We start from the raw sequence: 16802 nt of genomic DNA, 5'->3' as shown, positions 1-16802 counted from the left end.
AAATGTATGATGTCACGTGCTAAATTTACTCCTGCCCATTTTTCCTCAACTCTGCAGGGAGAAGAGATGATCTGTGGACTAAAGTCCAAAGCGCAAGAGAATGATCTACTATAAATTTGTCTGATGGTTGGTAAATTAATGAGATGGTGGCAGCTTTGGAGAAGGTAGAATATAAACCATGTGTTTCCTCTGTTTCTTGCTACTGATTTTACTGCAAATTACTCTTATTATTAGTGGAATATGACTATATTAAAGACCATCCAAACATTTTTGTTCATTAAAGCACTGTGACTGGAAATGAAATCATTTTAATATGAATATTCTCTGTTATTTAATGTATTTCTATAACTGTTCATCACAGGTGAAACAAAAAGCCAGACAACAGGTATCATGAGCTCCATGCAGTCAGACTCCTCCGCAAATGTGACCTTTGTTCGTCCTGCAACATTTTTCATCAGTGGCTTTTTTAATATCCCACATGCAAAATACTACTATGTGTTCTTGTCTTTAGTGTATGTTGTGACTGTTTTAGGGAATTCATTTATCATGTGTATCATTTATTTGGCCCGCAGACTTCACACAGCCAAATACATTGCTGTTTTCCATCTGGCGCTTTCTGATCTGTGTGGAAGCTCGGCTTTGATTCCAAAACTCATAGACATATTTTTATTCGAGCACCAGGACATTTCATATGAAGCATGTTTGGCAAATATGTTTTTTGTATTTCATTTCATGAATCTGCAGTCTTTGACACTACTTGTTTTGGCTTATGACAGACTGGTTGCTATTTGTTTTCCTCTACGCTATCATGCCATTGTAACCAAACCAGCCATGTTTCTGATCATAGGGGTGATGTGGATTTTTTCTGTCACTTTTATTGCTTCAATGGTGAGTTTGATCACAAGACTCTCTATTTGTAGATCTAATGTAGTCAATAGTTATTTTTGTGATCATGGCCCTATTTATAGACTAGCTTGTAATGATAATACCAGTAATAATATCATGGCAAATATTTGCTTTGGTCTCCTTGTATGTATGCCACTGATATTGATAATTGTTTCATATTTCTGCATCGCTTTAGTTTTGCTTAAGATTGCTCAGGGTGCTGACCGGATCAAAGCCATGAAAACCTGCACCTTAAATTTCATGTTGGTGGCAATTTTTTATGTGCCACTTTTAGGTATTAATATTGCAGCTTTAGCAACATTTATCCATCCAAACGCGAGGATAATTAACAATTCTCTGACACAAACAATACCTCCTATGCTGAATCCCATCATATACACTCTAAAGACAGAGGAGGTCATGCAGTCCATAAAAGAACTGTACAAACGCAACAAGGTGAACACTATAGGCTACTACAGAGCAAAAGGTTAAATGCAAAGGGTTATTAAAAAATCTGTACTTGTGTGTTGACTATGAATATCCAATTGGTTGTACAATCAGTTGAGAGCATTCAACAAATATTTAATTTAACAGAACTGACTGACCTGTGTGTGCTATATCTCGGGTGGGGATACACACGATTTGTGCGTCATCTGTTAACAGAACTGACTGACCTGTGTGTGCAGATGTTGTAGAAAATAATCTCACAGCCTTCTCATATGTAATAAAAATAAATCACTCAAAATATTTGAGGTCACAGAATTTTGAATTTGCATTGTAATGAAGTTGTATTGTATTTGTATTGTATTGTAATGAATGGCCAGTAATGAATTGAACTAAAGTAATAAATTTACTTCATTTTGTTTCTCAATGATTGAAATGTTTGTTTGAAGCTTTCCATGTGTGCTGATGTGATTTTGTGTACATAAGGATCGTTCACACAAAAATAAAAATAATTTACTCATACTCATATTGTGTATTTTCACAAAAAGTCACATTAGCCTGGCAATTAATTTTCAACAAATGGAAAAAAAAGTTATTAAATAAAATAAAAGTGAATGGTGTTCAATGGAAAAAAGGCATTCATACAATGTACAAATGACATGAAGGTGAGTAAATGGTGATAGTATTTTCATTTCACATCTCTGTGTAAAAAGATATAAACATCATACATTGTGTATATTTATTAACATCAACATGTAAATATGCATATATGTCACTAATGAAGGAAGTTCACAAATCACTTGTGACCCACAGTGTGACCCACACTGCCAAAGAGCTTAGACAACAGTATAGTATGTAAAGTAAAATATACAGAAACTTCTACAGAAACTATTAAAAAGGACACTGAGAATAAAAGAAGTACTGCTGTTTGATTAGGGGAAAAACAAAAACTGATTCTAGTGTGCCCTCTAGTGGCAAAAGCAAGTGTTGTGCTGGATGATGGGTTGAGCCTAATTGTGATTTGCTGTGGACAATTTTTTGTTTTGCCAATAGATTGATGTGGCAACCATATTATACAATGCATATTTTTTGAATAAATATTTTTAATGGCTGTAAAGGTAGAAAGAGTCACACTTTTGACATTTCTAAAATATAATAACAACAAAGGCATTGTAACTAGGCCTGTCAAGATTCACAAGGATAGGAAGTATCTTAAAGTATCTTAAAATAAGTCCAATACCTTCTGCATATTCATTGGTTGATGAAGGCAAAACATTACAGGCAAACATTTTTTTTCATGCACTGGTCAATTTTGATATTTTCGGCTGTTTGCCCAAATATGGCTTTTCATAACATGATGTTTCAGACTAGAAGAAAGAAACATCTAAAACACACGTTTAAATGTTTATTTTAATACACGTTATCTATTTCTGTCTGTAGATTTCTGTTAAAATACATATCTTTAAAGGCATTTTTCTCAAAATGAGTTCCTCTTCAGGAACTCGAGCTGCGCCAAAATGCTTTGGGAACGCCCCAGCGAGACAACGTACTGAAGCATGTATGAAATCAGTCCAATAGAGAAGCGAGACGTCACGAGCGGGGTGACATGAGCAACCAGGAAATATAAAATCGCATCTGGAAAACGCACATGTTAGCTTCTGCTCTTCAGCGAGCGCATCTGTCTATGTGTGTGTGTGTGTGTGTGTGTGTGTGTGTTACAAGCACTCAGTTTAGAAAGCAAAAAGAAAGAAAGTAATAATGCCAAAATCAAAGGCTAAATCAGTGGCGAGCGGACGGCATTTCAAGTCGTGTGTTCCTCCCTGCCCATGCTATATCTCGGGTGGGGATACACACGATTTGTGCGTCATCTGTTTGGGAGTGGAGCATGCACGGTTAGCTCTCGAGGGGGCTGACTGTCATGATTGTGAGCTTCTCCCGCTCCGTGTGCTCTGCTCCCGCCTGGCTGTTTTCGATGAAAGCGGCCAGGTTCACAATACTGCTGGGTCCGGCCCCGCTGTTGCGGCAGCTGTTATCGTGGGGATCGCAAGTGGATTTAGCGGAGGGATCCGAGACGGGCTCGTCCTTATCTCGGTCCTCACCCGCTAGATCTACGGCTCCCTCTCATGGATCGGAAGCAAACCTCGCGGTTTCTTCCACCCGGAGAGAGAGCCAGACGCTTCATCTGTCTTCCTCTGAGAAGATTGATGTGATGAGCATCGACATGGAGGAGACTGTGGACTAGCCACCACAGTCCCTCGCATATGAGGAGCTCGTGGAGGTTGTGACTCGTGCTGTAGCCAAATTAAATATCAAGTGGCCAGCCGAGCAAATTGGACGAGTGTTTTCTAGGAATAAAATCACAGCCTTCACGACGGGGCCTTCCGTTTTTCCCTGATCTCCATGCTGAGGTATTGAGATCGTAGGAGAAACCGTATTCATCCCGACTTTTCAACCCCACTGTCTTGAATTATTCTAACATCACGGGGCTGAATGAGAAGGGATATGGGGCGATGCCGGCGGTGGAGCAGACGCTTGCGAGCTATCTCTCCCCGTCTTCAGCATCGTCCCTGAAGGCCCCGAAGCTTCCCACCAGGCCAGTAAGATTGACATCCAGCCTGGTTGGGAAAGCTTATACGGCGACAGGTCAGGCCGGTGCGTGTCTGCACACTATGGCAGTGTTGGAGGTGTACCAGGCCGACCTGCTAAAAGACCTGGATGAAAGGGAGGAAGAGGAATCCGACGTAGTCACCGAACTGCGTCGAGCCACAGACATGTCGCTTCGGGGCACCAAAGAAATGGCCAGAGCCATCAGCCGTTCAATGGCAGCATTGATGGCCAAGGAGCGGCACCTGTGGTTGAATCTGTTAGAGTTAAAAGATAAGGACAGATTCTTCCTGCTGGATGCCCCGCTATCGCCTTCTGGCCTCTTCGGCGGCGCAATAGACACTGTCTTTGAGAGGTTTTAGGAGGCGAAGAAGCAGCCGGAGGCATTCCAGCGCTTCCTCTCTCACCATTCCAAGGTCTTTGGGACTGCTGAGCGGGAGCAGTCCCAGCCGTCCAGCTCCTCATATCGCCAGATATGGCTCAATGAGGCTCAATGAGCGCCGACAAACGAATTTCGGTACAGCACCGGAAAGCTCGTCCCCTCATGTGAGGTTGCTAGAGCAGTCAGGTCGGTTGTTCCCTTCCAGGAAATCTCGTCCCCTCAGTTGAGGGAGCTAGAGCAGTCAGGTCGGTCGTTCCCTGCCGGTCATCCGCTTCAGGGCACCGAAGTGGCTCCTCTAGCGACACCAGAGGCCAGTCTCGAGAGACTGGTTCCTTTAGTAGACTTTCTGACAGCGTGGAAACTTCTGCCGAATGTCTCACTATGGGTCCTGCACACTGTAGAGAGAGGTTACAGAATTCAGTTCGGTTCTCGTCCACCTTGCTTCAACGGGGTCATTCCTATATTAGTAGGCCCCGAGCAGGCACTGGTATTGGAACAGGAAGTAGACTCTCTTGAGGAAGGAGGCCATTCAATGTGTTTCTCGTCTAAGTGGGTCCTGCACACTGTAGAGAGAGGTTACAGAATTCAGTTCGGTTCTCGTCCACCTTGCTTCAACGGGGTCATTCCTATATTAGTAGGCCCCGAGCAGGCACTGGTACTGGAACAGGAAGTAGACTCTCTTGAGGAAGGAGGCCATTCAATGTGTTTCTCCTCTCTCTCTCTCTCTCTCGAGAGAGAGTCAGGGTTCTACAGCCATTACTTTATCGTTCCGAAGAAGGATGGAGGGTTACGTCCCATCATAGATCTGCATCTTTTGAAACGCACTATAAAACAGTTTTGGTTCAAGATGCTCACTATCAAACAGATCGTGTCTCAAATCAGGTCCGAGGACTGGTTTGTTACGATAGATCTCAAGGATGCTTACTTCCATGTATCCATTCTTCCTCAGCACAGGAGGTTCCTGAGGTTTGCTTTCGGGGGCGAAGCATACCAGTATCGGGTTCTTCCGTCCGGACGTCACTCTCACCCTGCGCATTTACCAAATGTGTGGATGCTGCCCTGGCTCCGTTGCGACTCCAGGGCATCTGCATACTGAATTACATCGACGATTGGTTGATATTAGCTCAGTCAGAGCAGATGGCGGCTCGGCATCGAGATGTCGTCCTCGCCCATACAAAAGAGCTGGGGATACGGCTCAACGACAAGAAAAGTGTGCTTTCTCCACTACAGAGGACCACTTATCTGGGCGTGGTGTGGGATTCAACAACGATGCAGGCACAGTTGTCTCCTTCTCGTATCGAAGCGATTCTCACAGTCGTGAGGGGAGTGAGAGAAGGCCAGTCACTTACTGTCAAACTGTTTCAGAGACTGTTGGGTCTGATGGCAGCTGCATCCAATGTGATACCTTTTGGCCTGCTTTACATGAGACCATTGCAGTGGTGGCTCAAGACCAAGGGGTTTTCCCCGAGGGGGAACCCGCTTCGCACGATCAAGGTCACGCGGCGATGCTTACTTTGCCTTAGACATGTGGAAGAAACCTTGGTTCCTGTCTCAAGGCCCGATATTGGGGGCTCCTTGTCCTTCCGTAACGCTAACGACGGACGTCTCCCTCACGGGCTGGGGAGCGGTCTGCCCAAGGTCGCTAGGAAGGCCATCATCTCACGTGGCACATAAACTGCCTGGAGATGCTGGCCCTGTTTCGACCTCTAAAACACTTCCTTCCAGACCTAAGGGGACATCATGTGCTTGTCCGCACAGACAACACATTGGTGGTCTCCTACATCAACCGGCAGGGGAGTCTGCGCTCACGTCCCTTTTACAGGCTAGCGCACCAGATCCTCCTGTGGGCTCAGGGAAAGCTCCTCTCAATCAGAGCAGTCTACATCCCTGGGCACCTCAATCAGGGAGCAGATATCCTGTCGAGACAGGGGCTGAGGCCCGGGGAATGGAGGCTCCACCCAGAGATGGTGGAGCTCCTATGGAGGGAGTTCGGCCTGGCGGAAGTGGATCTATTTGCATCGCAGGAAACGACACACTGTCCACTCTGGTTCTCCCTCACACATCCAGCTCCACTTGGGCTGGACGCCATGGTGCAGACGTGGCCGAGGCATCGTCTGTACGCTTTTCCCTTGATCGCTCTGCTCCCGGGAGTTCTGGAGAGAGTATGCCGGGACGGGGTCCATTTTCTGTTAGTAGCCCTGTTCTGGCCGGCCCGAGTATGGTTCTCGGACCTTGTGTCCCTCCTCAACGGCTCTCTGCTGGAGATTCTGATCAGGAGGGATCTCCTCTCTCAGGCGGGGGCACCATCCTTCACCCCCGCCTGTAGTTATGGAAACTGTGGCATGGCCCCTGATGGGGCACAGCACCTAGCATCCGGTCTCTCTACTGAGGTTGTTGAGACCATACTCCAGTCCAGAGCTCCCGCCACAAGGAAACTGTATGCCTTGAAGTGGAAACTTTTCACTTCTTGGTGCGGACAGCGATTGCAAGACCCAGTCAACTGCCCAGTTGGTACAGTTCTGGAGTTTCTGCAGGAGCATTTCTCTGCAGGGTTATCTCCCTCCACTCTGAAGGTATACGTGGAGGCCATAGCTGCTTACCACGCCCTTCTAGATGGTCAGTCATTGGGAAGACACCTGTTAGTTACACGTTTCCTCCGTGGCACTTGGAGGCTAAGGCCAGTACAGCGCACCAAGGTGCCCTCATGGGACCTGGTGGTGGTTCTGGAGGCTTTGTGCAATGCTCCTTCCGAACCAATTGAAGATATCTCTGACAAGCTTCTCGCGCTGAAGACGATCTTCTTACTCGCCATATCCCCACTGAAGAGGATAGGGGATCTTCAGGTACTCGCTGTATCGTGCCTGGAGTTTGCCCAGTGCATGGTTAGGGCGTTCCCTTACCCGAGACCCAGGTATGTCCCTAAGGTGCCCACTTTTTCGCCGGGTCCTGTAGTGCTGCAAGCCTTTTGGCTGCTTTGTCCAGTGCGGGACTTTGTCCAGTCCCTAAGACATTACTGTGAGTACATCATATTAATTATTCTTTAACATTAATATTGTATCAAATTTCAACCTTTTTGCATGCTGCTTTTCTGCCCAGACAGGATGAAAAAAAAGATGATTCAAGAGGTCACTGGAAGCAGGAATATTTCCTTCCTGTCTGCTGGATTCTCTGTTATGCCTCACATGAGATACTATTATATATTCCTCTTTATTTCCTACTTTATTTCTTTTCTAGGAAACTCCTGCCTTATGTTTGTTATCATTACAGACCGAAATCTTCACACTCCTAAATATATCCCTGTCTTTAATTTATCACTGACAGACATTTGTGAGAGTATTACTAAAATCCCTCAGCAACTGGATGCATTTTTGTTTGGGAGTCAGTTGATCCCGTATGGATTGTGCTTGTGTAACATACTCTCCGATATGTTATTTGTTTCAGTGCATTCACTAACTCTCACTGTTCTGTCTTTTGACAGATTAGTAGCTATTTGTTTACCACTGAGGTATCATATGATTGTGACCAACACATCAATGCTTGTTTTAATTGTTGCTTCATGGATGCTAGCACTAATGCACACAATCATGAGCAGACATTCTTTTTGCAGAACTAGTGTCATAATCATTCATTTCTGTGATTGCGGGTCAAATTTCCCAAGCTGTGTTAGCATGCATGTTCTGTTTCAGGTGATCATTATGTTTCCAGTTTTTTTGTATTATAGCTGTAACATTGTTTAGAATCACAACCCCACATGACCGTCAAAGAGCCACAAAGACATGTACTGCTCATTTAATAGTAGTGGCTGTATTTTATGTGCCCATCTGCTTAACATATGTTTTTCGGGTCCTTTTAAGCACCAACACTACAATAATTATTCTTTCTCTGACATCTGTGCTTGCTTCAGTGCTTAACCTTATAATCTACACTTTCATGACAAAGGACTTCATGACGTCTGTGAAAAGGCTTATCAAAAAATAATAATAAAAAAAAAAGAATCATGTTTTCATCTAGTATACCTACTGTGTTCCAGTTATAATGATAGTAGCAGTGTGATTTTTGTATGGAATTCTTTAAAATAATTATAGAATTACTAAATGTAAAACAGTGTTTGTTTTGTGTGACTTGAAGTATAAATTGCAAGTGCAGCATCTTTAATCTTGTGCCAGTCTGATTTTATGTTTAAATTTCATGCAAACTAAATATAAAAATCCTTACCATATTCAATTGTATTGTAATATTTAGACACGCTGTACTGTATTTATTCAGAATAACTGTTTAGGAAGGCTGAGAGGTATGCAATGAATCATAGTGCCAAGCAATATTGACAAATACACTGAAATCATTATTTTGATAGTCTGTTATTGGGTGCATATCTAAAAACAGTTCTTTATCACAGGTAACACAACAATCATCACAACGGGCTTGACTTCAATGCATTCAGACTCTGCAAATGTGACCTTTGTTCGTCCTGCAACATTCTTCATCAATAGCTTTTCTAATATTCCACATGCAAAATACTACTGTGTGTTTTTGTGTTTTGTATATGCGTGACCGTTTTGGGGAATTCATTCATGTGTACCATGTATTTGGCCCGCAGACTTCACACAGCCAAATACATTGCAGTCTTTAATCTGGCCCTTTCTGATCTGTGTGGAAGATTGGCTTTGATTCCAAAACTCATAGACATGTTTTTATTTGAGCACCAGCTCATTTCATATGAAGCTTGCTTGATGAATATGTTTTTTGTGTTTCATTTCATGAACGTTCAGTCTTTGACACTGCTTGCCTTGGCTTATGACAGACTGGTTGCTATTGCTTTGATTCCAAAACTCATAGACATGTTTTTATTTGAGCACCAGCTCATTTCATATGAAGCTTGCTTGATGAATAAGGAATTTCATGAACGTTCAGTCTTTGACACTGCTTGCCTTGGCTTATGACAGACTGGTTGCTATTTGTTTTCCTCTACAGTATCATGCAATTATTACGAAAATCCATGTTACTCATTATAGGTGGTATGTGGATTTTTTTCCATGACTTTATTTGCTGTACTTGTGGGATTAGCCAACAGACTCTCTTTTTGTAGATCTACTGTGGTCAATAGGCAATAGCTATTTCTGTGATCACGGCCCCATCATCAGTCTTTCCTGTAACAGTAATTCCATAAATTATCTCATGGCCAAATATATTTTATTTGGTCTCCTAATTTGCCTGCCGGTGATAGTGATAACCCTCTCATATTTTTTCATTGCTGCAGCATTGCTCAGGGTGCTGATCGCATCAAAGCCATAAAAACCTGCACCTCACATCTTATGTTAGTGGCAATTTTTTATCTCCCAATTTTAAGTGTAAATGTTAAATCCATCTCAACATCTATTGATCCAAACGCGCGGATAATTAACAATTCCCTGACACAAATAATACCCCCTATGCCGAATCCCATCATATACACTCTAAAAACAGAGGAGGTCATGCAATCCATAAAAGAACTGCCTAGCCATAGGAACAACTAGCCATTCAATCCTCAGGTGGCATTTAGAGAAGATGTTTGCAGAGGGAGTGGTAACCAGTCTACGGGGAGCACCAGAGCTCAACAGAAACACATAAAATGTGAGTTAACAAGTGTTGTTGCAGCCTTCAAATGGTCACCGTGTTTAAAAAAAAAAAAGGTCAAATAAAGGTAAAAAGACAAAATAAAGCTTCTAATAGACCAAAGTACTTAATCATGAAGACAGAACTACACATATTAGAAAAAACATTGTGTAAAACATGTAAAAAAAAAAAAGGTGTTTGTGTAGTGCTCATTGCATTTGTATTTGTAACATACTAGTCTTACGAAAATTAACCATGGTTTTATTATAGTAAAAGTGTAGTAACCATGTTTTTTTTTTTTGTCATATTGATTACCATTTGTATAACCAGTTTTACTACAAATACCATGGTTAAACTATGGTTAGTGTAGCAAAACCATGCTTAATTTGTGGTTACCATGGTTTAACTATAACCATGTTTTTTTTTTTGGTTTTATTTTTTAGTAAAACTACTGTCCACTAGCTAGTGACAAAGCTTCTGTTTGGCGTTCTTCTTGTCACTGTACAAAAAAAAATGTATATAAACATACATTAAAACGTACTGCACAAGCACACCTTTCATGAATAATGAAACATTTCAATGCATTCTTGAAAGACAATCTTCCCACTACACCTTTTTCAGGAAAGTGAGAGGGATGTTTTATTGTGCAGCACTGTATCAGAGGTCTGTGTGTCAGGCAGATTGTGTGGCGGAAGTCCTTTGCTTCAGGAGCTGCTCTTTGCGAGTATTCTGGTAGGTGTTCATGCACTCCTTAAACTTCTGAACCTCAGTCTGACACTTCCTCCAGTCCTGATGCTCAGCCATACAGTCCTGAAGAGCGTAGTGCAGCTCAGCACAGCCTGTCCTGGAGATCATCCCGTCCACTGGATCATCCTCATCCTCACTCCTGCTCCGGTTGTGAGGGGATGAAGGAGTCGATGTCATCCTTATCATTTAAATTATAATTTAAAATGTGTTACAATAAGTAACGACGAAAGTATTAAAAATTATACAAGTAAAAAGCTGTATAAAAAACAAACAAACAAACAAAAAAAAAACAAACCTCTCGTACAATCAGTATTCAGATTGTCTTTCACGCTCGTGTTGGTGTAGCAAAACTCTGATATTAAATAAACTTGCCTTTGCAGTTTGTTAAGATTTCAAGAGCTTCAGGAAGGTTTCATAACTTTTAACGTAAACATTTCTTACCATGAACAGGAAATGTGTTACATTTTTAAGGGTCCGAGTCCATTAAGTAAAATGACAGTAGATGTAATTACACATGTCAACCACTAGATGGGTGACAAGTTGTATCAGAATTGTCTGAATTGTCTGTTGTATCAGACAATTGCAATCGGCTAAAGCGCCTATTTGCAAAAGTCACGACACCTCTAGTGAATTCAGTCGAGATATTTGTCTACATATTTCATATTTTTGATTTATTGTTGACTATTTTCTTGAGTAGCATGTATTAGGTTAACTTTCAAAACAAATACTGCTTAGCCAGCGAGCAGTTTCAACCTCGCCGGAGTGCAGTAGATAATCATCGTTCCAGCTTTGCACTTAGGAGATCAAGTGGCTATTGATTTTCTTCAGAGACAGATAGGCTACAGGGAAAAAGAAGTGCAATTATTAAAAAGAAAGACTTAGTTTTGTGTGTGTGGTAATGAAACATAAGGCTTCTGGGAAATGGACTGGCATGGAGATTTGCATTATTTAAAGGATTTTTGAAAGCAAACAGCAAACAAAAGCTGGCTGCCTACTATAGAGATGTTGCACTTTGCACATAAAGAATTTTTTAAATGACTAAATAGTGCAAATTAAGAAGATTAATTTTTACAAGTTAACTGCAGATTAAATGTATAAAAAAATATATTTATTGCCAAGTGTGCTTGAACGCACAAGGAGTTTTTTTTTTTTTTTTTGTAATGAAGCTTCCAATGTACATGTATAAATTAGGGCTGGTAAGCGATTAAAATTTTTAATCTAATTTATTACATGATTTATTAATCGCAAATTAATCACACATCGAATCTGGCTGAGAAATTACTCTCAAAAGATAATTTAAAGTCGTTGTGTAAAGCATCAAACAGACATTACAAAAAGTCGCTTCAGCAAGAAATATTTTGTTTGATAAAATTTATTACATATACTCTTTTGGACCATGAAGGTGAGTAAATGATAACACAATTGTAATTTTTGGGTGGGTAAACAAAACCTTTAATAATTAATTTTATTAATTTTATTATTAATACTATGGAAATATTAAATTATTTCTTTAATGAAATGATACTCTACTAAAACTGCATTTATTACATATAGAGTAAATGATGACACAATTGTCATTTTTGGGTGGGTGAACTATACCTTTAATAATTTATTTTATTAATTGTATTATTATTATTACTATGGAAATATGAAATTATTTCTTTAATGAAATGATACTCTAAATACGAAACTAAAACTGCCAGTAGGTGGTGGTAAATGTCTTAATTATTAAGTCATCGAGTCATTTATTCATTCATTTGATTCGTTCAAATGGCTGATTCATTCAGGAGTGAAGTAAATGGTTCTTTATGAATGGTTCATTGAATCATTAGGCTTGTTCGACTTGAAGCGGATCGTCATCATCAGACCGATCGGTGTGTGACATCAAAGTACCCAGGCGCGAGAGCGATTAGAGAGCAGACTACTCCTTATGCTTTTGATTCGCTCTCGCTGTCCTTTGATGTCATACACCGATCGATCTGTGCAGCTCCGCTTCAAATCCAACGCGCATATGGCCAATGGTTCAACGCGCCAAATGGTTCACTCAATTCGATCAAAACGTGCATTAAGTGAATTTACAGGAAATTGCACTAAGCAGTGGGAGTATAGCACTAAGAGAGGTCTTGGTAGGCATTTAACTGTTAGAGAGAGAGAGATGGCCTGTGGGAAGAAACTGCTTGCTTCTTCACTCTGTAAAAGTACAGGTCCTGGAGGGTGGGCAGGAGAGCACCAATAATCCTCTCAGCAGTCCGGACTGTTCATTCTTCTGACGACTGATTTGGTAGCTGAACCAAACCAGGCAGTTATTAAAGCATGCTAATGTATTAAAAAGAAAAAAATAGAATATTACATTGCTGTATTCAGTACTTCACTAATGGCAGCTATTACAGCCTGAGTTCTTTTTGGATATGATGTGACAAGCTTTGCACACCTGGATTTAAGGATTGTCTGTCATTCTTCTCTGCAGGTCCTTTGACAGGTTGGATGGTGACTGTTGATGGACAGCCATTTTCAGGACTCTTTGATTAGGTTCAGGTCTGGGGTCTAGCTCAAGACGTTCTCAGAGTCGTCCCCAAAGCCACTCTTACTATATGTCTTGGCTGTTTGCTTAGGGACATTGTCCTGTTGGAAGTTGAACATTTGGCCAAGTCTGAGATCCTGAGTGCTCTAGTATGGAATGCCAATCCTGCCATAATTAGAAATAAATAATGTACAAAGAAATGTAAAAAAGCAAAAATAAATATATAAATGAATATACAGAGAAAAGTTAAAAAGCAAAAATAAATTATTTATAATTTTATTTCCTTATTTATGTATTTTTTAATTTTTCCCCCACATTTATTTATTTTTATTTTTTTTATTTATACATTTATTTATTTTCACATTTATGTATTTATTTACGTAGTTATTCATTTATTTCCACATTTATTTATTTCTACATTTATTTATTTATTTATTTATTATTGATTATAATGGGTATAATCGGTCTCAGCCTAGTGGTTCCCCACAGAACACAATTCCAGCTCGGGCACGAGAACCAGCGCCGTTATGGTGGAAACAGAATAACAGAGACTGGTCAATTACACGTAAATTACTTCTGCTTAATGTTTAATTTTTACTTCTAATGTTTTTTAAACAAGTTTAAATATATAGGCTAAATGTATAGCATACGTATTAAAAATGATAAATGCTGTAAATTAAAGGAAGTTATCATGCAAACCAGTGGTTGTGTGGAGCATTTTACAGAAGTTTAGAGGATTTAAGTTAATCTGTCAACATTATTTCATGTATGAAGTAAAAAGAAAAAAGAAAGAAAAAAAAAGCTAGTATTATAGTACAAATTAATCAACCCATTGGCTGGGTTAAACATTATTTTCAAATAGTGTAAACTGATTACTACTTCAGATGAAGAGTTCAGATGCAAAAGCCTCTAAGTGCCATTTGAAATTTGAAAGCATTTGAAAGCATTTTAGCATTCTTATTTACTTATTTAATTGCTTTATTATTATTATTATTGATATTATGAAGTAGATTTTACAATTCTAATGAGCGTGTGCGTGACCGTGATTCGTGCGCACGCATGTCAGTGAGCACGGCATCACAATCGATCAGATGGTGTTAAAGTTGCGTTCGTTACTATAGCAAACATTTGTAGGCTAATTGCAGTGTAAATGCATTCAGTAATGATGGCTCTGATGGCCTTTGTTGACACTGATTGGATTTTTACAGAGGCGGACAGTAACTAAGTACATTTACTTAGTATTGTACTTAAGTACACTTTTTGAGTATCGGTACTTTACTTGAGTATTATTTTTTCTGGGAACTTATGACTTTAACTTCACTACATTTGAAATACAAATATTGTACTTTTCACTCCACTACATTTCTATTAAGTGATTGGATTTTTACTAGTAACAGCCCTTTATTATTTTAACTGAATTTATCGATTGGAATTAAGACCGTGGCATTCCATATTCAAGATGCATACATCTAATACGTTTTAAAAAAAAAAAATTTTTTTAATGCCCCTGGACATCAGTTTACGGGTTTGTTTCTGATGCTGTCAATGTTGTTTTTGGAAGTTACATTAAAAAAATGCAGTTAGCTCAAAAAGCTGAGGGCACAGGACAGGCGCTGTTTGGATGAGCATGATGCTTGTATGTTCAATGCATGGCGTTTGTGTTTCACTAGCTCCGTTCCCATGGACACCTTTTGTTTGACCTAATTCTGGATATTTCCAGCCTAAGACGTGTGATTAATTCGTATCTAAAGCCGTGTCTACACCAAGAGAACCCATTATAATCAGTTGATGCTGTGACCACAAATCTTCTACAGTAACTGATGCCTCCTTCTATTCAGAATCTTGGAAGCATGCGTTGTATGTGTTGAAAGTGAAACCTAAAAAAACAGCGTGCATAAAAAAGCGATTGCACACTTTTGCCAGCTTCAGCAAATGCACCAAATGCACGCGATCACAGATTGCACGCTTCCCAGCCGAAACAACCCCCCACACGAAACTGAAATAATAACCCGTGATATAAGATTTTGGCCATATTGCCCATCTAAGTCATTCATCCCACACTATCAACAGGCGCGTCATGTAGGCTACACTTCTTGTACTTCGTTTGGGCACCACAAGGTGTCACTGTGGCCTCAAAGCTTTCCCCTCACCTACTCTGGGTCGATTGCTATTCCTGAGGTAAAACGGCCTCCTCATTATCCTACGGACAAAGAAATGTATAAATAAATGTGGAAATAAATAAATAAATATGTAAATAAATACATAAATGTGAAAATAAATAAAAGTGGAAATAAATAAATGTATAAATAAAAAAATAAAAAATAAATAAATGTCGAAAAAAATGAAAAAAATATATAAATAAGTAAATAAAATGATAAATAATTATTTCTTTTTGTTTTTTTACTTTTCTCTGTATATTTATTTATATATGTATTTATTTATTTTTGCTTTTTTACATTTCTTTGTACATTTATTTATTTATTTCTAATTATGGCAAGATTGGCATTCCATAGTGCGTCGTGTTTCTTTACAAAGTGATTAAAATCAGATGTGAATATTAATGAGATGTTGCATCAAATGCATCAAGTGCATCATAGACTGCCACCTGGATTTTGCTTTGGTACACAGCAAACTGATAACAGCCTTCAATGTGAAAACTTCAAATATATCTTGTTTGGAAGGTAGCATGTACTAAGTTAAAGGGGTAATGAACTGCATTTTATTTATTATTATTTTCTAATGTTCTTAAAATTCTGGTCAGCCAGCCAGCAGTTTTTAGAGTAGCTAAACTTGGCACTTTGGAGACCAAGCAGCGTTTGAATTTCATCAGAGACATTGGATACAGGGGAAAGAATGTTTTAAAGGGGTCATGAACTGAGAAATAAAATTTCCATTGATCTTTTGACATATTTTTCGTTAGTTTAAAAACAGCTTTCATTGAAACCAAGCTCAGAAAATGACTCGTTTTGGAATGTGCCACTTTATGACATAATAGTGCGGCTAAGCACCGCCTCCGCAGGAGAAGATTAACGCCTGCTTCTACATCACTGCCAGTTTAACCCCGCCCACTGATATGTGTTTGTAGTAGGAGAGGAAATACTAGAGATGCAAACACAGGATTACTCCATCAACAGGACCATACAGATGACATTACAAGATTACAAGACACTGTGTAGTGTAAGTTGTGAAAAATAGTCTTTGAATTGCCTTCCTTGTGATCCTAACATATACCATACGTGAGCACTGTCTTGTCGCAAATCAATTTCTCTTTCGGGTCAGAAGCGGTGCAAATGCTTGTATGTCAGATATAGAGCGGGACATCAGTTTACGGTCGGAGATTTGTTGTGTCAATCCATGCCGCATCCAGTGTAGACAAAATCGCCGATTATAATGGGTTCTGTTGTCTATGGTCACGTTGCACCGCTCGTGTCTGGTGTAAACACGGGGTAAAATTAGCAAAGAGCTCCAGAGGCCCATTTCAGAAAGGAGGTTAAGTGAAAGAGTATGTTAACCCTGAAATGAGGGAAACTCTGGGTTCCTCTTCAGGAACTCGAGCTGCGTCGTAGGATGCTTCGGTAACGCCCTTCAGCGTGACCGGCTCTGAATCTCGTGTGTAATCAGACCAAT

General features: G+C 40.0%; 2 protein-coding genes and 2 pseudogenes across 2 annotated transcripts; 3 read left to right on the top strand and 1 right to left on the bottom strand.

Moving 5' to 3' along the window:
* The first annotated feature begins 390 nt into the window (after positions 1-390).
* LOC107743443 (olfactory receptor 1500-like) lies at positions 391-1377 on the top strand. The gene has a single exon (XM_016556670.1). It carries the CDS (start codon positions 391-393, stop codon positions 1375-1377), a length of 987 nt encoding a protein of 328 aa, XP_016412156.1.
* Positions 1378-3998: 2621 nt separating this feature from the next.
* On the top strand, positions 3999-8293 carry LOC107743442 (olfactory receptor 1496-like; annotated as a pseudogene).
* A 453-nt stretch (positions 8294-8746) lies between these two features.
* On the top strand, positions 8747-9607 carry LOC107743441 (olfactory receptor 5K1-like; annotated as a pseudogene).
* A 929-nt stretch (positions 9608-10536) lies between these two features.
* On the bottom strand, positions 10537-11096 carry LOC107743475 (cytochrome c oxidase assembly factor 4 homolog, mitochondrial-like). Its single transcript, XM_016556696.1, has 2 exons — positions 10950-11096; positions 10537-10832 (listed from the first exon to the last, which is right to left on the bottom strand). The coding sequence occupies exon 2, from the start codon at positions 10829-10831 to the stop codon at positions 10580-10582; it is 252 nt and encodes an 83-aa protein (XP_016412182.1). The 5' UTR covers position 10832; positions 10950-11096; the 3' UTR covers positions 10537-10579.
* Positions 11097-16802: the final 5706 nt, after the last annotated feature.

This window comes from Sinocyclocheilus rhinocerous, unplaced genomic scaffold (genome assembly GCF_001515625.1).
Source record: "Sinocyclocheilus rhinocerous isolate Xijiao unplaced genomic scaffold, SAMN03320098_v1.1 scaffold106, whole genome shotgun sequence".
NCBI lineage: Eukaryota > Metazoa > Chordata > Actinopteri > Cypriniformes > Cyprinidae > Sinocyclocheilus > Sinocyclocheilus rhinocerous.
The sequence above is the reverse complement of the archived record's forward strand: the minus strand, read 5'-3'. Positions and strand labels throughout refer to the sequence as shown.